At 43.8% G+C, this 25,276-nt stretch overlaps 1 protein-coding gene across 4 annotated transcripts in view; it reads right to left on the bottom strand.

The window, feature by feature from the left end:
• Positions 1-25,276, bottom strand: part of ZMAT4 (zinc finger matrin-type 4) — a 297,965-nt gene that overhangs the window by 180,267 nt on the left and 92,422 nt on the right. For all 4 annotated transcript variants that reach the window (XM_038746656.1, XM_038746655.1, XM_038746658.1 and 1 more), the window contains exon 2: positions 7,270-7,375. In XM_038746656.1, coding sequence (XP_038602584.1) covers positions 7,270-7,371 — 102 coding nt within the window. In that variant the 5' untranslated portion in view covers positions 7,372-7,375. The remainder of the gene's footprint in view (positions 1-7,269; positions 7,376-25,276) is intronic.

The following is a 25,276-nucleotide window of genomic DNA, read 5'->3' as shown; positions in this document are numbered from 1 at the left end:
TGCCAACTTGTACTTCCCAAGTGCTTAGTACAGTGCTCTGCACACAGTAAGCACTCAATAAATATGATTGAATGAATGAATGAATGAACTGAGTAACTCCCCCAAACAACCTATTTACATTTCTGGACCAATAGGCAAGATGGAAGTTGTTCCCTACCATCATAGGTTTTGTAGAAACACACACACACACACACACACACACACACACAAACACACACACGTAAATAAAAATGTTGGCTTGTGCCATTTCAACAAGAGGAGGGACAATACTAGGAAGTGCTACATCAGACCCCTGTCCAGCAATGAAGTGATTATAGATGTGTTCTATAATCTTGTACATATCTACTATACTATTTCTTTTGTTAATGATGTGCACCTAGCTTTATCTCTATTCTGATGACTTGACAACTGTCCACATGTTTTGTTATCTGTCTCCCCCTTCTAGACTGTGAGCCCATTTTTGGGTAGGGACCGTCTCTACATGTTGCCAACTTGTACTTCCAAAGCGATTAGTACAGTGTTCTGCATACAGTAAGTGCTCAATAAATACGATTGAATGAATGAATGAATGTTCTCCCTCTTTCACTGCTAAGCTGTAATTAATTCTATTTGAGTGCTTACTGTGTGCAGAGCACTGGAAATCAGGAGGTCTTAGCCTCTTCAATGAGTGTGTCTACAGTGTCCTCCTGTAACCAAATTTCAGCCCGATCATCAAAGCACTTCTGTTTCTCCTAAAAGATAGGGGTGGATTTGTGGATAACTCTCCCCTGTTCAAAGCAGTGTTGTCAGGTAGGCCTTTTCCCAAAATATACAAAGTACCCAGCTCTGGATAGCTCATTCCGGTGATGATAATAATAATAATTATGGTATTAAGTGCTTACTGTGTGCTGGGCACTGTTCTAAGCACTGGGGTGGATACAAGCAAATCAGATTGGACACAGTCCCTGTCCCATGTGGGGCTCACAGTCTCAATCTCCATTTTACAAATGAGGCAACTGAGGCCAAGAGAAGTGAAGTGACTTGCCCAAGGTCACACAGCAGACAAGTTGTGGAGCTGGGATTAGAACACAAGACTCCCAAGCCCATGCTCTATCCACTATACCATACTACTTCTCGCCACTATGCCACACTGATAGAAACTAGCAATACTGGGAAGAAAACTGATTTTTTGTGATAAACACTGTAGCTACAACAATTTATATAATTGGTCTAAACTGTTCCCTGTAGCTACAATTCCACTAGGCAAATTTGAGGGCACTTCTCAGCAGTTCAGATAGTGGGTGACATGAACTGCTGCTGTCTTCCTCCCCACCACTGAAGGCCCCTGCTCATGACATGCTCTGGGCATGCCAGAATGTGCACACCCACAGCATGAGAAGCAGCATGGTCCAATGGAGAGAACTGAAAGGGAAGAACTTGAGACATAAGGTATAGACAACTTACTCAAGGAGTTCGGAGAGAAATGGTAGGAGGGAGATGGGTCATTAACTGGAGGGAGACGTGGGGTCAAGAAAGGAAAGGAAGATATGAGCATATTTGAAAGCAATAGGAAACAATCCACTTGAAGGCTGTAAGGGAGAGGGCAAGTGCTTTGATAAGGTGGGAAGGGATGGGATCAGATGTGCAGGTGAAGGGGGGGGATTTTGAGAGAAGGCAGGTGATCTCCTCGAGATACAGCTGGAAAGGATGGAAGAGTTGAAGACAGGGCAGGAGGAGGAAGGGACTGGAGAAGAGCAGGGAAGATTTTACGGAGACCGTACTTGATTGTTCCAATTTTTTCAATCAAGTAGGTAGCCAGGTCATTAGGGGCAAGGTATGGAGGGGGCAAGGGGACAGGGTGTTTGATGAGGGAGTTTTAGACATCTGGTACTACTGGTGAGGATAATTGGCATGGGTGAAATAATTTTTCCAGGCAGAGGAAAGGGCAGTTAGAGCACTCAAGAATGAACTTGAGATGGACAAGGTAGATTTTCGGCAGCAGCACTCTGAAGCTCGTGCACAGAAGTAAAGAAAGCAGACTGGAGGGTGATCCAGGGCTGTGGGTTAGTGGTATGAGACTGATTCATTCATTCATTCAGTCGTATTTGTTGAGCACTTACTGTGTGCAGAGCACTGTACTAAGCACTTGGGAAGTACAAGTTGGCAACATATAGAGACGGTCCCTACCCAACAGTGGGCTCACAGTCTAGAAGGGGGAGACAGAGAACAAAACATATTAACAAAATAAAATAAATAGAATATGTACAAGTAAAATTGAGTAATAAATATGTACAAACATATATACAGGTGCTGTGGGGAAGGGAAGGAAGTAAGGCAGGGGGGTGGAGAGGGGAAGGATGGGGAGAGGAAGGAGGGGGCTCAGTCTGGGAAGGCCTCCCGGAGGGGGTGAGCTCTCAGTAGGGCCTTGAAGGGAGGAAGAGAGCTAGCTCGGCGGATGTGGGGAGGGTGGGCATTCCAGACCAGGGGGATGATGTGGGCTGGGGTCCACGGCGGGACAGGCGAGAGCAAGGCACGGTGAGGAGATTAGCGGCAGAGGAGCGGAGGGTGCGGGCTGGGCTGTAGAAGGAGAGAAGGGAGGTGAGGTAGGAGGGGGCAAGGTGATGGACAGCCTTGAAGCCGAGGGTGAGGAGTTTCTGCCTGATGCATAGGTTGATTGATGAAGGGCTACGGGAACAAATGTGTTTAGTTCAGTAGAGAGGCTAGTGTTGAAGGTGTCAATTTGGTCATCAAGGGAAGGCAGTTTGGGTATGGAGACTAAATGGTGCATGACGACTTGAGAAAATTGAATGGGATCAAAAGATCAGAGGTCTCTGTGGAGGAACAAGACAGGTTTGTGGAGAGGAGGTGTGTGGGAGTGAAGGCAGGTGAGGAGGCTGTGGCCAGATAGAGGGATTTCAGAGTTGGTGAGGGTAGAGATAGTACAAAGACTAGAGAGGGTGAGATCAATTGTGTGTCCGAGTTAGTGAGAAGAACAGCTGGGGTAGAGGAGGAGTTTGGTGGAGTTGAGGAGTAATTGAAAGAGGGTAGTGGAAGGGTCATTAGGAACATTTATGTAGGATCTGAGGTCCCCAGTGATGAATGTGGAGATGGAGAAAGAGAGAAGGAATGTGGGAAAGGGATCAAACTGTTTAAAATGTTGGAGGTGGGGCTTGGGGAGCTGCAGATGACCATGACTAGAATCTGGAGTGGGTGGTAGAGGTGGATGATATGGCTTCTAAAGAAGGCCAAGAGGGATGGGGAATAGCAGCTCTTTTACGGTACCACCAAGAATCTGTGGAAACAGAATAGTGGGCTTGCGGGGGGAATACTGGTTAACCCCAGTAATGGCACTGTTGGTTATGTTTGATGTATCTCCCCTGACTGTACACCTTTTCTGTGTCTAGACCTATGGGATTTGCCTGGTTGCTGAATTGACACTGAGCTCTCATATATAAGTCCATGTTCTGACCAACAGTTGGCTCTTCACTGGTGCTCAATAAGTATTATACCCAGTTCTCAGTTTCCAAAGTGCAATAATAAACTGCATAAAGCTACACAGCAGCTTGAGTCTTCCCTGTGGCCTCTCCCAAATGTTATGTAAAGAGGAACACCTGGCATATATGTGCTTTAACAACCAAAGCACCAGATCTGGGGAATAATTCAGCACTTTGCCTAAGCTCACTAAAAACACAGCCATTCCAGGTAAGGTCAGATTAGGGCTTCCAACGTAGGCCCTGGTGGTAAACTGTGGTCCCTGGCCTCTCAAGCTCCTGTTGCCAGGGCAGTCCTTTCCCACTGAAAGCTACAGTAAATCAACCACATTTATTCATTCATTCAATCGTATTTATTGAGCGCTTACTGTGTGCAGAGCACTGTACTAAGCACTTGGGAAGTACAAGTTGGCAACATATAGAGACAGTCCCTACCCAACAGTGGGCTCCCAGTCTAGAAGGGGGAGACAGAGAACAAAACAAAACATATTAACAAAATAAAATAAATAGAATAAATATGTACAAATAAAATAAAAAAAAATTATTGAGACCTTACGGTGTGCAGAGCACCATATTAAGCACTGGTAGAGAATATCCCAGTGCCAAATAGACACAGTCCCTGTCCCTTGGAGGGCTCATGATTTAAAAAGCCACTGTGGGTGGGGGGGGAGACATGCAATAATAATAATAGTGATAGTTGTTTAGCGCTTATTATGTTCCAAGCACTATATTAAGCGCTGGAGTAGATGCAAGCTAATCAGGTTGGACACAGTCCATGTCCCACTTGGGGCTCACAGTCTGAATCCCCATTTTACAGATGAGGTAGCTGAAGCACAGAGAATTGAAGTGACTTGCCCAAGGTCACACAGCAGACAAATGGTGGAGCCGGGAATAGAACGCAGGTCCTTCTGACTCCAGGCCAGGGTTCTTTCCACTAGGAAACACTGTACCAGCCTAAGCCAGAGCACATCAGGGTGACCACCAGCCAGGATGCTGGAAAGCTTGTGACTGTTGTCCCGGGTGTGGCCCTGCTGGCCTGGTGAGAAACACTGAAGCATCCAGTTGAGAGAGTCCCGTGGCCCTTGTCACTGCTGCTCTAGTTCTCAGTTTGTTGTTTCTGCTGGTTTGTCTCATATTCACTTTTCCCAGAATGCTTCCAGTCATTGGTTCCCCCCTTTCAGATGGAGTCTGAATGAACGTCCTTGGGCCTTTCTCCAATGCTTAGTACAGTGCACCATACACTTTGAGAATTGAGAAGCAGTGTGAAGCAGAATAGAGAAGTGAGAATAGAGAAGCAGGATGGGTCAGTGGAGAGAGCACGGGCTTTAGAGTCAGAGGTCGTGGGTTCAAATCCCGGCTCTGCCAATTGTCAGCTCTGTGACTCTGGGCAAGTCACTTAACTTCTCTGTGCCTCAGTTACCTCATCTGTTAAGTGGGGATTAAGACTGAGCCCCCCGTGGGACAACCTGATCACCTTGTAACCTCCTCAGCACTTAGAACAGTGCTTTGCACATAGTAAGAGCTTAACAAATGCCATTACTATTATTATTATTATTATACACAGTGAGCACTTTAGAAATGTAGGCAATAATAAGGATAATTACAGCAGCTCCAAGAAACTGCACGTGCTACTGACCCAGGACCAATGTTGGTGGTGGACAGAGCAGATGGTGACCTAGGGGGCTGGAGAAAAGGGGCTGTCTGGGATGACCCCAACTCCTCAGACTACCCCATCACTATAATGGTTGCAGCATCATCATATTGCAGCAGTCCTAGTCCTGGCACCAAGTGCTGTTGAGTACCATTTGGGTTGAACCCAGATGCCCCCTGCATATATAGTCTGCATTAAGCCTATGGATTACAGTCTCCCTCCTATGCAAAATATGTTTATTCTAGGGACCCTTTTCTCATTTGCCAATTCTCTCTGCTCCATAATGATTACAAATTTTAAAAATACCGTAGATGAAGCCATGAATGGGATAAATTAAAGGCTCTCAAGACATCCAAGGATAAAAGGTTGCTCTCCACTGGAAGCCCTCAGCCATGGCAATCATAATTGAAAATGAGGGTGCCCTAGTAGGAAGAGCATGGACTCGGGAGACAGAGGACTGGGGTTCTAATCTGGTCACGGTCTCCTGTCTGCTGTGTGACCTTAGGCAAGTCACTTCACTCCCTTGTTTCTCACTTACCTCATCTGTGAAAAAGGAAGACTGTGAGTCCTATGTGGGACAGGGACTGTATCCAAACTGATTATCTTGTACCTACCCCTGTGCTTAATACAGTGCTTACTGTGTGTCAGGCACTGAATACGATTAAAAAAAAAACTGTAGTATTTATAAAGCACTATGTGCCAAGCACTGTACTAACACTGGGATAGAAATTAAATAATCAGTCCCTGTCTCACATGGGACTCACAGTATAAGTAGAGCAAGACTAGGAGGGAAACTATGTATTAAATCTCTATTTTACAGATGAGAAAAATGAGGCCAAGAGGAGTTGTGACTTGCCTAAAGTCATTCAGCAGACACGCAGCAGTCATGATTAAAACCCCAGTCCTTCAACTCCCAGGGCTGTGCTCTTTCCATGGGGCTAGGCTACTTCTCATGGTGCAATTAATTTAGGAATCCAGCTCTTGTTTTCATTTGCTTTTTTTCCCTCCTTTCTCCAGGATATAGATAATAGACCATTAGCTTCACAGTCAGCATCACCTAGTAAAATGTCAAGCAATACTCTGGGGAGAGGAGGCTATCTATGTCTTCAGCCCCATTGGCACTTTATTTTCTTTTGCATTGTTTTTGGTGAAATGGCAGATTACAGATTCTCTATCATTTACCGTACCTAAACTCTGATGAGTTACTTGGTGGAATATCACTCTGCTTTTCCCATCCATGCTTTATAGGAATTTATTTAATGTTGTTTTGATGATGTGCAGTGCTGTTAATTGCAAACCTAACATTTCTCTAATGATTTATGTTTTCTAATTGTTTATATCTTCTCTACCTCTTTTATGCTTAAATACATTCAACAAGCTGTAATGTAGTCTCTGCATAATTAGAAACTCCTCAGTAGTGTTGCAATTTGGTTAATATGAAAATGAAGTCAAGTTACTTAATTCTCAGGTGAAATTTTCATTAACTACATTCTTAAACAACTTTTCAGGAGTCTTCAGGTTGCAGAGGTGACTTTGGACATTCCCAACACCAACAAAATATGTGGTAGCACAAGCCCATTATTTAAAAATGGGAATTTACAGTTATAGACTATAACTAGCAATTAAAGTGCTTTTCATTTACACAACACTATTTTTCTCCCTTTTGAAAGTTTTCTTTTTTCCTTCTGTTTCCTGTTTCAAAATTGTATTGCCAAGTAACAATATAAGATAGCCAGAATTGCTCCATTGTCTACTGTTTTCTTGTTTTCCATAATGCATTAAATCATCCTTTGCTGAGTAAATTTCATTTACAAGGATCACAAATATGGGTTTCAATAGTCATTAAAAGGATTGTCAAAACAATCCCTTGCCAAATTTAAAGGGCAATATGAAGGTGCTGGCCCATCCTTAGATCTACTGTAATCCAAGAGTTTTGCTGCACTTGAAATTTCACCCCTTGATTCAAGTTCTATTCAAAAAGACAATACTCCTGGTTTCTGTCTCTACATTTGCAGCTGGGCATAGAAGCCTGACTCCCACCTCAGCAGGAAGTATTATATCGACTCAACTCCTGCATTCCCTAACTAGTGCACAGGTGACTACAGCTTTCCGCTTGGAAATGTAAGTGGAATAGAAAGATGTACTCACCTCATAATGTGCCACCCGCTGAGATTCAGAGATCAGCTGAGCACTGCATACTTTGCAATAACTTTCCGTGAACAAGTCCTGATCAATGTCGGAAGACTTCATCTGGCTATAGTAATGCAAAAAGAAAGATCAAATGAATCTATTTTCCCAATGCTGATGTAAGCCCCAGATGACCTTAAACGGTTGTGTTTTTTTCCAATAGCCTCTAAGGACTTAAAAAAAAAAAATCAATACAATCGTTTGGAGTTAGGGTGGCAGCCAGTCAAAGCAAGTTTTCCTTAAAATGTGAATGGACAAGATGCAATATAACCTTGGGACCAACGTATACATTTTATGCTTCTGGCAGATAATTGGCTGTGTATTACCCTAAGTACTGCAAATCGGCAGGAGTTCTCCTGAAATAAAGTGAATTTAATCAAGTGAATTAAGACAGTCTGAGATTCTATCCTACGTTTGGCCATGTCATTGAAAGGATAAAAGGTCAAATTAACATTAAAACCCAATGTTCTTCAAGGACTCTGGGAATTCACAGCACTGTCTTTTTGCATATGCCTGTTTGTTCAATAAATTTCTTAAAGAAATCCTTCCCAACTGCAATCCCCAGTTTAGGCCACGAAAGCTAAACAAACGTTCCTTCAACTGATAGCCAAATCAGTCAAGATTTTCCAGCTCTTGAAAGTAACACATGTAAGCTGTATTTTCAACCTGTGTTCATTTTCCTTTCCCTTAAGAAAAAAAATAAGATTGGGATCCTTGATCATGATGCCTCATAATGGTCCAAGCTAGGCTAATCCACATCAGTTTCTAGAACCAAGCACCTGCTCACCCTTCAGGGTCCCTATCAAAGAAAAAACCTATTTGCGTGTGATGACAATCATTCACCCAGTGACATTTGCTGTAACAAGGCCCATCCCAGGGGAAAGTCTGAGCATGGGGAGGGAAGAATAAAGTACAGAGTCATTTTGGAATCACTCCACCTTAAGCATCCTAGAGGGCATAACATGGGGAAAGGGCTCCATCTTGGAAGTTCAGAGGGACCAAGCATGGAAAGTTGATGTCAGCCAGAAAAGCTGAGGATTAGCAAGATGATATACCAAGGGACACTGGGGAGATTGAGCCCAGAAGCTCTGGCAAGGGAATACAGGAGCCGACACAGAGGGTGGACACAGAGGGAGGTCCAGCTACAAATAAGCACTGGATAGGGAAAGGTGGTTATTCCTGGATCTGATTGAAGTTTCAGTTGAACAACCAATCATATTTAATGAGTGCTTACTCTGTGCAGAGCACTGAACTAGGTGCTTGGGAACGTACAATATAGCAAATAACAGACACATTCCCTACCCACAACGAGCTTAGTCAAGAGGGGGAGACAGTCATTAATATAAATGAATAAATTACAGATAAGTAAGTGCTGTGGGGTTTAGGGTGGGAGAAATGAATAAAGGGAACAGGTCAGGGTAATACAGAAGGGAGTGAAAGAAAAGGAAAAGAGCGCTTAGTCAGGGAAGGCTTCTTGGAGATGTGCCTTCAATAAGGCTTTGAAAGGGGGAGAGTTAATTGTCTGTCAGATATGAAAAGGGAGGGCTTTCCAGGCCAGAGACAGGACGTGGTTGGGAGTCGGCAGCGAGATAGATGAGATTAAGGTACAGTGAGTGGGTTGGGTTTAGAGGAGTGCAGTATGTGGTTTGGGTTGTAGTAGGAGGGCAGCAAGGTGAGATAGGAGGGGGCAAGGAGTTTGAGTTCATTCATTCATTCCATTGTATTTATTGAGCGCTTACTGTGTGCAGAGCACTGTACTAAGCGCTTGGGAAGTACAATTCGGCAATAAAGAGAGACAATTCCTGCCCACCGGGGGCTCCCAGTCTTGGGGGGGAGAGATGCCTGCTCCGACCGCCTTCCTGGCCGCCTGGACCATCCCTGCTCGCCAGGCAGAATAAGACTAATAATACTAATAATTTTGGTATTTGTTGAGCGCTTACTATGTGCCAAGCACTGTTCTAAGCACAAGGTGGGGTTCCCAGTCTTCATCCCCCTTTTCCAGATGAGGGAACTGAGGCCCAGAGAAGTGAAGCAGCTGCGCTCTGTGCCCTCCGGTGCCCCCCGCCCCTTATCAGTCCCCCGTCCCCCATGCCCAGCCCGGTGCCCACCGGGCTTTAGTGCTTTAAATCCGATGGGAAGGAGTTTCTATTTGATGTGGAGGTGGATGGGCAACCACTGGAGGTTTTTGAGGAATGGGAAAAACCTGGACTGAACATTTTTGTAGAAAAATGATCCAGATGGCAGAGTGAAGTGTGGACTGGAATGGGGAGAAACAGGAAGAAAGGAGACAGTTACAATACTAGAAACGGGATAGGATAAGTGACTGGATTAACGTGGGAGCAGTTTGAATGATTAGAGAGTGTATGTGAGACAAGATACTAATGCAGAAACTCACTCACAGAGGGGAGTGAGATTCTGGCATTCCTTCCATCCTCAGTATCCAGTCTTGAAGGTGTAGGACTGCAGAGCTGGATCTCAGACACAACCCATGCCTTCTACAAGTTCCAATATAAGAGTCACTAGTTGGGCCAATATCAGGGTGACCTAGCAAGAGGCTCTGTAGAAAATCCCTACACTGGATGTAATTAACTAGGACCCTGGAACTACCTCTGGGCATCTGACCTTAAAGAGCTTCTGGACACGACACACAGCTTGTCAAATACCAATCAAGGGAAAGTGCAGGAAAAACCTGGATGGGCCACCTTGCACATGGTCCTAAATGTATCTTTGTCTTTTTTTGTGGTATTTGTTGAGCATTTACTATGTGCCAGGCACTGTACTAAGCAGTGGGTAGATACAAGCTTAATGGCTTGGTCATAGACTGTATCCTACATGGGGCTCACAGTTGTATTCCCCATTTTACGTGGCTCAGTGGAAAGAGCCAGGCTTTGGAGTCAGAGGTCATGGGTTCAAATCCCAGCTCCCCCACTGGTCAGCTGTGTGACTTTGAGCAAGTCACTTAACTTCTCTGTGCCTCAATTACCTCATCTGTAAAATGGGGATGAAGACTGTGAGTCCCCCGTGGGACAACCTGACCACTGTGTAACCTCCCCAGTGCTTAGAACAGTGTTTCACACATAGTAAGCGCTTAATAAATGCTATCATTATTTTACAGATCAGGTAACAGGCACGGAGAAGTGAAGTGACTTGCCCAAGTCCACACAGCAGACAAGTGGCAGAGCTGGGATTAGTACTCAGGTCCTTCAGATTCTCAGGCCTGTGCTCTACCCACTAGGGCACTCTTTTTCTCTTCCATGTGCATCCTTGCCTCCAATAAGGAGCTGCCAAATTTCTCGATTCCCTCTGGTTGCATAACATGTGCCACATCTTCTTGCCTTCAGGAATCACTTAACTCCCCATTGCTGGTGTGTGGGAGGTTGTGAGAGGGAGATCTGTGACCCTAACATCTGTTTCTGCTTTTAACTGCAATTAAGAACTCGATTATCCAGAATGAATGGGCGGGTGGCAGTGTGGCTATGGATAATGAAATTTTTCTAATTAAATCTAATACAATTCAATGTACTGTTTCATTTGAAAATAAGATGGCATAAAAAAGTGAAAGGACTAAAAAGTAAAAGACCTCATGTATCGATGTGTGCTCATCCACAGAGGAAGAGGCTTCATATTATCCCTTGGGTTTTACTGAGCTCCTTTAAGGTTGAAATCTCACCCAAAGTAGCTCAACAAGGAATAACTCCCAAGTGGCACACACTGGAAGTGTGAAGTGGGCCTGTATATGAACATGTATAAAAATAAAATGTGCACATATATAGATATATTTTTAAATGCCACACATGATGAATCACTAAGTGTTAAAAAAAAAAAAAACCATCTTATACGGGTCCAACTGCTGTCACTGTAATTTAACTACCTTTGATTTGGAGCTGTTTGTACCACAAAGTCCATTTTCAAGCAACAAGGAAACAGCTTCATACAGAATTCAATCCTATTTATTGACCACTTACTGTGCACAAAGCACTGTACAAAGCACTTGAAAAAGTACTTTATAACAGAGTTGGTAGACACGTTCCATGCTTACAGTCTAACAAGCTTAACAAGCTCACAGCTTGTAGATTGTAACAAGCTTACAGTCTAAAGGGGACACCACTCTAACTTATGTTCTCATTGATAATTGTGTCATCTAATAAACGTCTATGAAGAAAGCAGGACTATACTAGATTTTGTATGATCTGGATTTCCCGGACCAAAGTGGGCACCCCAGAAAAATGTGGATAACTGAGTCTTCCAGATAACCGTATTACCTGACTATAAAGAGACATACTATTTAGATTTCCTACTACAGCTGTGCTGAATTCACTAGGTACAAAAATTGTGCAACTCTCTGCTTCACTTTGACAGTTTAGGCCTGGCCAAATATATTTTTAACTCAGGAACTGATGAGGATTCACAATGTATGCTCCCAATAAAGACTGGCATTTTATCCCAGAATTATAGCAATCTCATTAGTAGCATGACATAATACTGTATTATGAATTGCAGGTTCTTAAATTGGTTTTAATTTTTAATAGTCTTCATTCACATCCTAAAAAATTTAAATGGGCTAAAGGTGAAGTTAGAAAAATGTAGTGCACCATTTTTAAATGTCAAATGTGAAGAAAACTTGCCAAGTTTTTGAAGTCAGCTCTTGTATGTGACTGCTTAAATATTATTGTGTTCGCTGCTACTTCTAAAAAGAAATGCACAAGAATAGATTCACAGGTGACCTGGTTAATAGGAATCTCAAAATCCACTGCACACTCTTTTCTCATTATACAACTGGCTGTGGAAATATAATGCTATGAAAGGATATTCAAGGTATGTGGCAGACGAGAGGTTTGTAGGAGTCTTGGTAAAGTGGTGGCATGTCAGAAATAGCTTTAAAGGCAGATTGTAAAATTTGTATACTAAAAAAAATTCAAGAGGAAAAACTGAGTACATTGAATTTTTCCACTCTTTTAACCAGGATTATTGGTCTAGAAGCCTATCTGCAATAAGAAGGGAGGCAATAATAATAATAATAATAATGGCATTTATTAAGCGCTTACTACATGCAAAGCACTGTTCTAAGGGCTGGGGAGGTTACAAGGTGATCAGGTTGTCCCATGGGGGGCTCACGGTCTTAATCCCCATTTTGCAGATGAGGGAACTGAAGCACAGAGAAGTTAAGTAACTTGCCCAAAGTCACACAGCTGACAATTGGCAGAGCCAGAATTTGAACCCATGACCTCTGACTCCAGAGCCCATGCTCTTTCCACTGAGCCACGCTGCTTCTCTAAGTACCCAGGTCTTCAGGATCTAGATGGAGCAACTGATTAAACCAGTTTCAGAGGGAGGCAATTAGTGCTCCCCTGCCCCCAGATTGGTTAATGTATGAACCCCTCTCAACAGAAGCCTACCCAACTAAGTGCTTGGTAGAGTGCTCTACATACAGTAAGCATCAAACATGGCTTAGTGGAAAGAGCATGGGGTTGGGAGTCAAAGGTTGTGGGTTCTAATCCCAGCTCTGCCACTTGTCAGCTGTGTGACTTTGGGCAAGTCACTTCACTTCTCTGGACCTCAGTTCCCTCATCGGTAAAATGGGGATTAAGACTGTGAGCCCCTCGTGGGACAACCTGGTCACCTTGTATCTCCCCCCAGAGCTTAGAACAGTCCTTGGCACATGGTAAATGCTTAACAAATACCATCATTATTATTATAAACACTACTGATTGATTGAAAGTGTTCTCTTATTCAGATAATAATGATGATAATAATAATAATGGTGGCATTTGTTAAGCGCTTACTATATGCCAAGCACTGTTCTAAGTGCTGGGGGTGATCAGGTTGTCCCACGTGGGGCTTATAGTCTTAATCCCCATTTTACAGATGAGGGAACTGTGGCCCAGAGAAGTGAAGTGACATGCCCAAAGTCACACAAGTGACAAATGGCGGAGCCGGAATTAGAACCCATGACCTCTGACTCCCAAGCCCAGGCTCTTTCCACTGAGCCATGCTGCTTCTCAGATCATTTGACAACCTCACCTACAGCCCCAAATAACTGAAATCCTTTTGGGAAAGGTGGCCATTTCTACCCTCCTCTGGACTAGGTAGGCTGAACAGAGTCTAAACTATTTAGAAGCAGAGCACTGGGTGGATGGGGGTAAAGGCCCAACTGGAAGATAGTTTGTTTCCTTTACATCTCTGATAACAAGCCAGGGAATCTCGCTAAAATGCACAGGTGGGGCTGAAAGGAGGAAGGGGGAGCAGAAGGGGCTTCAATCCACACCTCTACTAGAGCCTGGGCAGAAGAGCTTTTCAGAGGTGACTGTCAAGGTCCATCACTTTGCCTTGAGCAGTCATTTGGTCAACCATATGGAATTCTAAGATCTTCAGCCCAGGAATGACCTGGGACAACCCGCAAGAGAGAAATTCTTAGTCCCCACTTTTACTGGTGCTCACAATTGACAAGGCACTAGGTAAACATTCAGATACAGAATTATGTGTATATAATAGAAAGAAAAATACACAGGGTGGGATGGGGATTAACAACTAGGCTAAATTTATGTCCTATTTGAGTGGCAATTTCAGAAATCAAACTGGTAACTTCCATCTAATGTTTTACTACTTCACTTGGACTCCCAGTGCAGTTAGATGTGAAAAAGACAGTCTCAGATTGCACATACATGTGGAAACCAGCATCTTCCCCAATCATAATACTAGGTGCAATCATTGTTGAAATAGCAAACTCCTCACTGGTCATCTGGTCCATTGCCTAGGAGACGGTGCATTGCTTCCCACTAAGATGTTCCATTCCAGATATATGCAGGCAACAGACTCAAAGCCATCCTTCTAAAACTGTAGCCAAGATACTCCCCTCGAGTTTCCTGAAGCCCTTCTAATGAGACTGTGCACAGTCCTATCGTATTCAACAAGAGTGCTATACGAGAATGCTAGGTAGGCTAAACCTCATCAGGAAAGCGATATATGCATAAGGACCACTTTTCAGTGAAATCTCAGATCATTTACATTTAAAAGGCCCTTTTATGACTTTTAATAAGTGATTTTTTTCCTCTCTCTACTATAAAAATGGAACCAGAAGATTCATGGCATCCTCAAAATGTCACTTCACCCAGGGTAAAACCCAGGAATTACAGAAGCAGCAAAGCCATCCTTGTTGATATGAACCCTTTTGGATAGGGATCATGTATTCTTGTCAAAGTGCCTGATGCAACTGTAGGAGCTCAATGAAATGTGAGCTTCTTGAGAGCAGAGATTGTGTCTACCAACTCTCTTGTACTCTCCTAAGTGCTTAGTACAGTGCTCAGCATGCAACAAGCTAGATGGTTTGAGTTAGGGGAAATAAGGAATCACAACCGCCTCCAATCATTCCTGGAATTTCACTAACAAATGGGCATTCTAGGTAGGGTATTAAATGAACCTTCTAAACAGAACTGTGGGAGCCCACACCATGATTACGTAGCACCTTGCTCTGAATTCCTCCTCCCAAATTGGGTTTCTCACTCTAAACTCACACACTTTAAAAACTGTTGCTTTCCCCTTCCTTTAATTTGTTTTAATAATAATAAAAATAATAATGACATTTATTAAGTGCTTACTATGTGCAAAGCACTGTTCTAAGTGTTGGGGAGGCTACAAGGTGATGAGGTTGTCCCACGGGAAGCTCACAGTCCTAATCCCCATTTTACAGATGAGGGAACTGAGGCACAGAGAAGTTAAGTGACTTGCCCCAAAATCACACAGCTGACAATTGGTGGAGCCGGGATTAGAACCCATGATCTGTGACTCCAAAGCACATGCTCTTTCCACTGAGCCATGCTGCTTCTAGTGTCCATCCTCCCTCTGAGACTGTAAGCTCCTTGAGGTACTGGGTCCACTAACTCAACTGTGCTCTCCTAAATTCTTAGAACAATGTTCTGCAGATAATTCTTAATTCTATAGATTCTCCTTACCACAATACCTCTTAGTTCAACAGTCACTCAAAAGAATAACTGCCTCTGGGAGGTTAAAAAAAAAGTAACCAGCCTCATTTTTGCCAGACATGCATTTCCTCAAATGTCTCCAACCCCAAAACTTACACTACTTCCCTTATGGGGCTTAACAAGAGACCAGCACGTAATGGTCCAAAGCAACAATACAGAAATGATTTTCTTGTTTGTCAAGTACTGAGGAGTGCTTTCAAGGCCAGCTCCTACCAGAAACCCACCACTTTAAAATCAGGTGGATTAAAAAGAGATGCAAAATAATATTGCCTACTTTGGTTCATCCATAATTTAAAGGCAAAAGAAAAAAAATGAGACAACTGAGCTTAGTTCTATTTTACCAGAAAAGCTAACTGCATTCCCAAAGTGCCATTCCACATGAAATGACCATGATCAATTGAAAGAAAACATTTTCAGAGACAGAGCTCATCCTTTTCCTGGTCACTCCTTTGTGGTTCATTATGCTTCCTGAAGGACACAAGGATTTTGGAGCATCTTTGTTCTTTCATATAATTTTTTGCCTGGGCTGAACTGCACTGCCCTCACCTTAAGAGCCACCCAGAAGACTTCCTTGGGAGAGTAAATGTTTTCCCCTCTTTCAGCCTCTATGCAGAACCTGTGGAATAAAAATATCTTAAAGACTGAACTCTACCCAAGTTATACATCTCAATTCCCTCCTCTTCCACCTGCTATGAAGGGTAGAATTCAGGTGTAAGCTACCCATTTGGTTTCCAGGAGCCTGTGATGCAGGAATTATCCTGCCTTCTTCAATTTTCCCCTCCCACATAGGTAATACAGATAATACTGCAAGGACAGAAGCAGTGTTGCCTTCCTAGAAAACCCATCTCCAGTAATGAAAGGCACTCGAGTCTTCTATGATGACACCAACAGAGACAGACATGAAGACCAAGCTTGCGAGAAAAAAGCAAGGACAGAAGGAGGGAGACAGAGAATGAAGGCCAAGATCCTCTCTTTCAAAACTCTGCTTTTGTTTCCTTTGCACCTGTTATCTCTTCTATCATGGAAAGGCAACAGGCAGGGATCAGAGATGCCACTTGTGAATCTTATCTGTGTTCTGAATGAAAGCGGGAGATCAGAGGAGTCATGTTAGCATTGTTTATTTTCCCTGAGCGTCTCAGAAAGGGAACATGGGCTCTGGCCTGACATTTTCTTTTCCATACTGGATGCTGTGCTGAGGGGAAAGGGACAGCCATATATGTGCTCCACTTTCTACTTTCCCTGGAGAGTCACTTTACTTCCACCAAAGTACAGCTGCAGGTTATTTTCCAGGCTGAGGATTGTTCTAAAGAAACCTCCCCACCCCTCATTGCTCTCTGTTCCCGTGCTTGGCATAGCCAGGTGCTGCATAGTTGACTCACACCATTTTTATAATTGCCTTTTAATGACACCATTGATCTCACTTGTAAAACAGAGTTCTGACTAGGAGGCATCTGTCACTACAGGGCACTTCTTCTCACCCCTGAATCTGAAGATTAAAGACTGGCTTTGGTTCTTTCCTCCAGTTCCTTTGGAGGAAATTCAATCCAAATTCTTCCCCACATAGTCCTCTCTCTCCCTTCCTTTCTCCTTCCCAAAAACTCCACAGGTTGAGAGACAGTTCATGCACCACCCAACCCTTCCCTCGAGTCACACTCCCCATGAGGATGGGCACCCATCACCTCAGGGAGGATAGGAAGGTGTTTGCCCTCGTCCGCCTCACTAGCTCTGGCTCAGCTCACCCAACAGGATCACAAGCTGTAGGGGGCTTCAAGGAACCCAGATTCTAAGCAGTGACCACCATGCCCCTTTCCAATTCCTACTGGAGTCATAATGGACCCTAATATCTGTTTTCCCCTCTAGACTGTAAGCATCTTGTGGGCAGAGAAGGTATCTACCAACTTAACTCCTCTCTGCCTCTGTTTTCTTGTTCTCCCTTCTACTTAGACTGTGAGCTCCATGTGGGATGGGGATGGTGTCCAACCTAATTATCCTATATCTACCCCAATGCTTAGAACAGTATTTGACACACAGTAAGTAGTTTAATACCATAAAAAAGTATAATGTATTATACTCTCCCAAGTGCTTAGTACAGGGCTTCTCACAAAATGGTAGATTGATTGAGAAACACTACAGGACACCTCAAGCCTAGGGTTCCCAAATGTCTAAAATTTATGTGCGGATCTTAATCTTCCTTGATGCTGTTGACCTGAAATGGACAAGCAGCTGGGGGGGGGTGTTGTATTTTGAGGGGTAGGAGGGAAGGACGACTTTGGAAAATAGCATCTGTCATTTGCTCCAGGATGGGAGACTCTTCTTAAAGTCTGCTTTGGGAAGAACTATTTCTGGGTTTTAATGAGTCAAATGCCAACCCTTTGCTAAGTTTAATAAGTGACTGAGAAAGGCAACAGACACTCTCACCAGGCAAAGTGCTACTTGGCTTAAGTATGAGGCCATGAGTTAAGCTGGCTGTTACCATCACTGATTACTGCAAGCTGAGCACATTATCTTCCTCCTCTAAATTTGGGGACAGGATGGAAGTGTCAAGCATGGCAAGAGGCTTGGGTTTTTTCCAATTTGATTACTGCTTCATACCAGAGTGAAAAATCAAATAAATAAGTAAATGAAATCAATGGAAGAGAGGCAGAGTGAGATTAAAAAGTCACAAGTCCTAGAAGGGGTCAGGAAAAAATACAAGGAAGAGAAACCTGTTCTCAGGTTTTCTCCAAACTAAAATGGGGAAGGGTGTCCCCATGCAGAAATGATCTAAAAGGGTTGCACTGAAAAACAGAGAGGTTTTGCTATATAAACTCACTAATTTATCAAGTATCTGAATAAAACAGTGATATCCAATATGGAACATATTCTTAAGCTGAAATTCAGCTGGGTTTGATGATAGTGAAAGCAAGCCTCCTAAAATATGGTTTACCAATAAAATCATTTCATTACTGTTTCTTGTTTACAAAACTCATCCTTACAAAACCGCCATTACAGAAGCAGACAGATTGAGGGCAGACAAAGATTCAAGGGATCAAAACAAGCAGCTTGGGGAGACAGAGTTCTACCATGCTTTGCCAGGGAGGGCACAGACGAAATGCAATTGGCTACGACAGAAATGCTATTAACTTATATTTTAGCTATTCCTTTATTGCTGCTCCATGAACTCATAGTGAACCCACAATGTCAGTTAAATTCTGCAGCAGGACCATATTTCGATGACTTTAACCAGAAGGAAAAAATGTGCTCAATAAAATGACCAAACATCCTATATTAGCCAGGATAGTCATAATTAACAAGTTCCTCCAACTCCTTAAAAATATTCCAGTAGGGCACTCTATTTAGATTTAAGCTCCTTGAGGTCAGGGTTGTGCCTTATTTTTATTTTGTCCTCCTTAGAAATTAATACAGGGTATCCACTGAGGGGGTGGGGAGTGGGAGAGGGGAGGGTGCAACAAGGCTGTACTTTCAGTCCATACTTCACTCTGATGCCCAGATCATTTTCCTACAAAAACATTCAGATCACGTTTCCTCACTCCTCAAGAAATTCTAGTGGGTATCCATCCACTTCTGCATCAAAAGCTCCTCACAAATAACTTTAAAGCACTCACCTTGCCCACTCCTACCTCACCTACGCTACTACAACCCAGCTCACACAATTCGCTCCTCTAATGCCAATGTTATCACTGTACCTTGTTCTCAATAAATCTCACCACCAACCTCTCACCCATATCCTGCCTCTGGCCTGGAATACCCTCCCTCCTCAAATCCAACAGGATATACTCTCCTCCACTTCAAAACTTTATTGAAGGTACATCTCCTCCAAGAGGCCTTCCCTGAAAAGGCCCTCTTTTCCTCTTCTACTCCCTTCTGTGTCACCCTGATTTGCTCCCTTTATTCATCCCCCATCCCAGACCCACAGCATTCATTCATTCATTCAATCATATTTATTGAGCATTTACTGTGTGCAAAGCACTGTACTAAGCTCTTGGAAAGTACACATGTACATATCTATAATTTATTTATATTAATGTCTGTTTCTCCCCTGGACTGTAAGCTCATTGTGGTCATGGAATGTTTCTGTTTATTGTTACAGTGTACTCTCCCAAGGGCTTAGTACAGTGCTTTGCACACAGCAAGCACTCAATAGCTCAGATAAACTGAGCAAGGAACAGGGAAGAGAGGTTTTATCTATCCCATTCCCCTGACTTATTCGTTGAGTCAGTAGAAGAGTAAACCCTACCCTTCTCTCTTCCCCTCTAGACTGAGCTTGTTATGGGCAGGGAATGTTTCTGTTGTTGTATTGTACTCTCCCAAGCACTTAATACAGGCTTTTCACACAGTAAGTGCTCAATAAATATAATTGAATGAATAAATATGATTGAGTAAATAGGGCCAGTGGAAAGTATGTCTGGGAGTCAGAATTAAGATAACCACTTCGCCGACCTTAGACAGTGAGCCCCTGGGGGAGTTCACTGGGGGGAATTGTGTCTGATCTTATGTACCTACCCTGGCATTTCGTATAGTTCTCGGCAAATAGTTTGCACTTAATAGATGACATCAATATTAGTAGTACTCATTCAATGTCAACCATCCCCTACTGAGAGCCCTACTGAGAGCAAGGCCCTACTGAGAGCTCAACTTCTCCAGGAGGCCTTCTCAGACTGAGCCCCCTCCTTCCTCTCCCCCTCCTCCCCCTCCCCATCCCCCCCCACACCTTACCTCCTTCCCCTTCCCACATCACCTGTATATATGTTTGTACGTATTTATTGCTCTATTCATTTTATTTGTACATGTTTATTCTATTTATTTTATTTTGTTAATATGTTTTGTTTTGTTCTCCGTCTCCCCCTTCTAGACTGTGAGCCCATGGTTGGGTAGGGACCGTCTCTATATGTTGCCAACTTGTACTTCCCAAGCGCTTAGTACAGTGCTCTGCACACAGCAAGCGCTCAATAAATACGATTGAATGAATGAATGAACCAGCCCCCCAACACTTCAACCAGTACCTGACAAGTGCTGAATTCACTAAGCAGCAGAAATGAGATGAGTGGAGGAGAGGCTGACCGGCCTCTTCCTCATCAGCAGCATATACAACCACCACCTTAATAATAACAATAATAATTATTATTATGGTATTTATTAACATTTACTGTGTACCAGGTACTTTACCAAGCCCTAGGGTGGATATAAGCAAATCAGGTTGGACACATTCCCTGTACCATACGGGTCTTACAGTCTCAATTCCCATTTTACAGATGAGGTTACTGAGGCAAAGAGAAATAAAATGACTTGCACAAGGTCACACAGCAGACAAGTGGCAGATAATAAATTCTGGAGCCAAAGATGTCCCAAGAGCAGGGGCCATGGATTGTGCAAGAACAAGAAACTAACTCTATTAACATGGAACTTTTTGAAATCAGTAAATTTCCCTGGTTTCAAGGAGCCATTCTTTTTGACTACAGAAATAGTTTCACATCTTACCAAATGGAGCTCTCCCTCAAGATCTCCTGCTTCTGAGTCCATTAGACTATGGTAAGAAGAGCCGGGGTTCAGGAATTTAGGAAATTCTGATCCCACTTGAAATGATGCAGAAAGGAAAATGAAGCTAAACAACTAATTTGAAGTTTATCAAAGACACATAGGAACAGATCCAAGATGGTGGCAATAGGAGCCAGGCTGAGAGAGGCAGGTGCAATGGCACCAGTGCTCTGAGGTGGAACTAAGCCCCCTTTTTCCTCCAATCCCCCCCACCCTACCTCCTTCCGCTCCCCACAGCACCTGTATAAATGTTTGTACAGATTTATTTCTCTATTCATTTTACTTGTACATATTACAATTCTATTTATTTTGTCAATAATGTGCATCTCGCTTTACTTCTATTTATTCTGATGACTTGACACCTGACCACATGTTTTGTTGTCTGTCTCCCCTTTCTAGACTGTGAGCCTGTTGTTGGGTTGGGAACATCTCTATATGTTGCCAACTTGTACTTCCCAAGCACTTAGTACAGTGCTCTGCACACAGTAAGTGCTCAATAAATACGATTGAATGAATGAATGAATTAATAACCTCTGCAGAGCCATGCACAAAGGGGAATGGTTGCCAACTCCAGGCTGTGTTGCGGGGGGGTGGGTGTCTAGGACCGGAAAGGATGGAAAGGGTGCCGAATCCTCCTACTCCTCACCCCAGAGGCCTAGGATAAGGGTGATCAATCACCTCAGTGTCCAGCTGCCAAGAAAAGGGCCAATAACTGAGCCAAGGTGAGGATTTCTGCCACCCCCCATCCCCACAGGGGACCTGGAATCAATCGCTCAGGAGGGGACACTGAATGCTCCAACCCCACCCCCTCACACTGTAGGCCTAGGATCACGTCTGAGGGAACGATCTCCCTCTGCACACGGGTACCTAAAGACAAAGCGAAGGGGAGGGCCATTCCCCCCAGCTCCTCACCAGAGGCTGCAACTGCAAAGAGGGAAGAGATCCCACCCCCTTGGCCCCTCCTCCACTCTTGGGCCCTAGGACTGCACCAGGGGAGGGGACACCAGTACCCTCACCCCCTAGCACCCCCATCCATGCACCATGGGTTTGGGACTGAACTAGGAAGTAATCACAAATCCCCCACCCCAACCCCTTCACACACCAGGGCCCAGAACCCAGCGGAGGACAGCCACTCACCAAGGAGATAATGTGTCAAGAATCACCGATTACAACTTGATAGCACTCACCCATTCAGTTTGGACAGTGGCTATAACTCACTAATCGCAATTCAGTACTGGTGGATTCCCCCCAACTTGGGAGTTTCTGAGTTGCCACCTACTAGAGGAAGCTGTGTTGGCCACTGGACTCTACAGATCAACTGTTGCAGCTCCGGATGTTTTTTTCCCCTTACTCAGTCCCCTTCCCTTGATCTCCCCCATCACTTCTCACCAAATCTGACAGCCTCTACTCTTTCCTAATCCTCCTAGAACTCTCAGCTGTCTTCAACACTGTAGGCCACTCTGTTCTCCTTAAAACTTTATCCAGCCTTGACTTCATTGACACTGTCACCTCTTGGTTCTCCTCCTGTCTCTAACCATTCCTTCTCAATCTCTTTCATGGGTGACTCCGCTTCCTCCCATCCTCTGACAGTCGGGGGGGGGGGGGGGGGGGGGGGGGGGAGTCCATCAAGGCTCAGTTCTAGGTCCCCTTCCATTGTTGGGTAGGGACCGTCTCTATATGTTGCCAACTTGTACTTCCCAAGCGCTTAGTACAGTGCTCTGCACACAGTAAGCACTCAAATACGACTGAATGAATGAATGAATTCTTCATCTATCCCCACTCTCTTGGAGAACTCATTCACTCCCATGGCTTCTACTACCATCTCTAGGTGGATGATTCCCAAACCTACGTCTCCAGCACTGACCTCTCCTGTTCTGCAGTGTTGCATTTACTCCTGCCTTAAGCACATCTCTATCTGGTTGTCCCATCAACTCCTCAAACTTAACATGTCCTAAACTGAATTCCTTATCTTCCCACCCAAGCCCTGTCCTCCCATCACTGTAGATGATAGTGCCTACCCGTCTCACAATCCCATTATCCTCAACTCATCTCTTTGATTCAATCCACATATTCAATCCGTCATCAAATCCTATTAATTCTACCTGTTCAATATTGCTGAAGTCCACCCTTATTCTCCACCCAAAATGTGACTAAACTGATTCAAACACACTCAGCCTATCCTGTCTTGACTATTGCATCTGCCTCCTCCCTAAACTACCTGCCTCCTTTCTCTCCCTACTCCAGTCCATACTTCACTTGCTGCATGGCTCATTTTTTTTTAACAAGAACATTCAGTCTGTGTCTTCACTTCTCAAGAACCTCCAATGGTTGTCCATCCATGTCTGCATCAACCATAAATTCCTTACCACTGGCTTTAAAGAACTCAATCAGCTTTCCCTCTCCTACCTCACTTCATTGATCTACTAGAATCCAGCCTGCAAGCTCCTCATCTACAGCCAGCTTATTTGCTGTGCCTCAATCTTGTCTACTTCACTGCCGAACACTTTCCCACATCCTCCCACTAGTCTGAATTCCCTCACCCTCCATATATGCCAGACCACCACTCTCCCCACCTTCAAAGCATTACAGTACCCAGTACTTAGAACAGTGCTTGGCACATATTAAGCACTTAAATACCATCATTATTATTACTAAAGTCACATCTCCAACAAGTGGCCTTCCCCAATTAAGCCCTCATTTCCCCTCCCTTCTGAGTCATCTATGCACTTGGATCTGTGACCTTTGGGAATTTCATATGCACCCCACCCTGAGTTCCACAGCATTTTGTACATATCTTTAAGTTAAATATTATAAATTATTTTTATTAATGTCTTTCTCCTCTGACTATAAGCTTAAGGACAAGGAATGAGTCTGCCAACTCTGTGATCTTGTACTCTCTCAAGTGTTTAGTCCAGTGTTCTACACATACTAACTGCTCAATAAATACCATTAAGTTGAAACTCTTATGAAAAGTAGGAGGTCTCTAGATCTTTCACTTGAGCCTTTAAGATTGATCATAAAAGTCCTGGAGAATATTGGAATCATCTCCTAGAGTTTACATCCTTTAAATCCTGGAAGTTCTCAGTCTGATGCCTTCTTGTGGCAAGTCCATTACATGAAACAACATGGCCTAGGAGTAAGAGGACAGGCCTGGGCATCAGAGGACCTGGGTTCTAATCCCAGCTCTACCATTTGCCTGCTCAGTGACCTTAGGTGAGTCATATCCTTTCTGAGCTTCAGTTTCCTCACCCATAAAATGGGGATTCATATCCTGTTCTCCCTCCCATTTAGCCAGTTACCCCTTTGTGGGTCAGGGAATGTGTCTGCCCTGATAAACTTTTATCTACCCCAGTGCTTAGTACAGTGCTTGGCACAGAGTAAGCCCTTAAATACCATCTTTATTATCGTTATTATGACCAGTATGCTAGAAAGGGGCCCCCTTGCCTTCCTTATCTACCTCCCTTTAGTCTCTACCCTTGTCAGTCCATACTTCTCTCTGACGACTAAATCATTTTTCTAAAATTCTGTTTGGCACACGACTTCTCTCAAACCTCAAATGTTAGCAATTCTCCTCCACAGCAAGCAGAAACTCCTGACCACTGAAGTGTTAAAGCACTCAATCAACTCTCACTCTGCTCCTTATCCACTCTTCTCAAGCCAACCTATTCACTGTGCTTCGTTCTCAACTCTGCTGCTGGTGACATTTTGCTCACACCCTCTCCACTGCATGGAACTCCCTTCCCCTTCAAATTTGACAGACTACAGCTTGCCCCACCTTCATTTGTATCAATCAATGGTATTTATTGAGCACATACTGTGTGCCGAGCCCTGTACTAAGTGCTTGGTAGATTTCAAAAGGAGACATGGTAGGAATATTCCCTCCCTACATGGAGCTTAATGTCTGTCTCCCCCTCTACACTGTAAAATATGTTATGGATCTATACATAAATGCTGTGGGGCAGAGGGTGGGATGAATATCAAGTGCTTAAAGGGTACGTATCCAAGTGCATAGGCAACGCAGAAGGGAGAGGGAGAGGAGAAAGAGAGGGCTTAATCAGGGAAGGCCTCTTGAAGGAAATGTGATTTTAATATGGCTTTGAAGGTGGGGAGAGTAGTGGTCTGTTGGAATGGGAGGGAGTACCAGGCCAGAGGCCAGGAGAAGGTCCAGATATTGGGAATTCCAAATGATCTGTCAACTGCCTGGTCTGAATTCAGGACTGACCTAGGTTCTAAGGTCTTCTAGGGCAGGGATCATACTACCAACTCTACTGGATTGTACTCTCCCAAGCATATGTCAATCAATGCTATTTATTCAGCGCTTTCTATGTGCAGAGCACTACACTAAGTATTTGTGAGTAGGACAGAATTAACAGACAGTATTCTCTGGACTGTAATCTTGTTTTGGGCAGGGGAGACAGACATTAGCATGAATAAGTAATGCATAATGTATAATT

The sequence above is a fragment of the Tachyglossus aculeatus genome, chromosome 5 (genome assembly GCF_015852505.1).
Source record: "Tachyglossus aculeatus isolate mTacAcu1 chromosome 5, mTacAcu1.pri, whole genome shotgun sequence".
Classification (NCBI taxonomy): domain Eukaryota; kingdom Metazoa; phylum Chordata; class Mammalia; order Monotremata; family Tachyglossidae; genus Tachyglossus; species Tachyglossus aculeatus.
The sequence above is the reverse complement of the archived record's forward strand: the minus strand, read 5'-3'. Positions and strand labels throughout refer to the sequence as shown.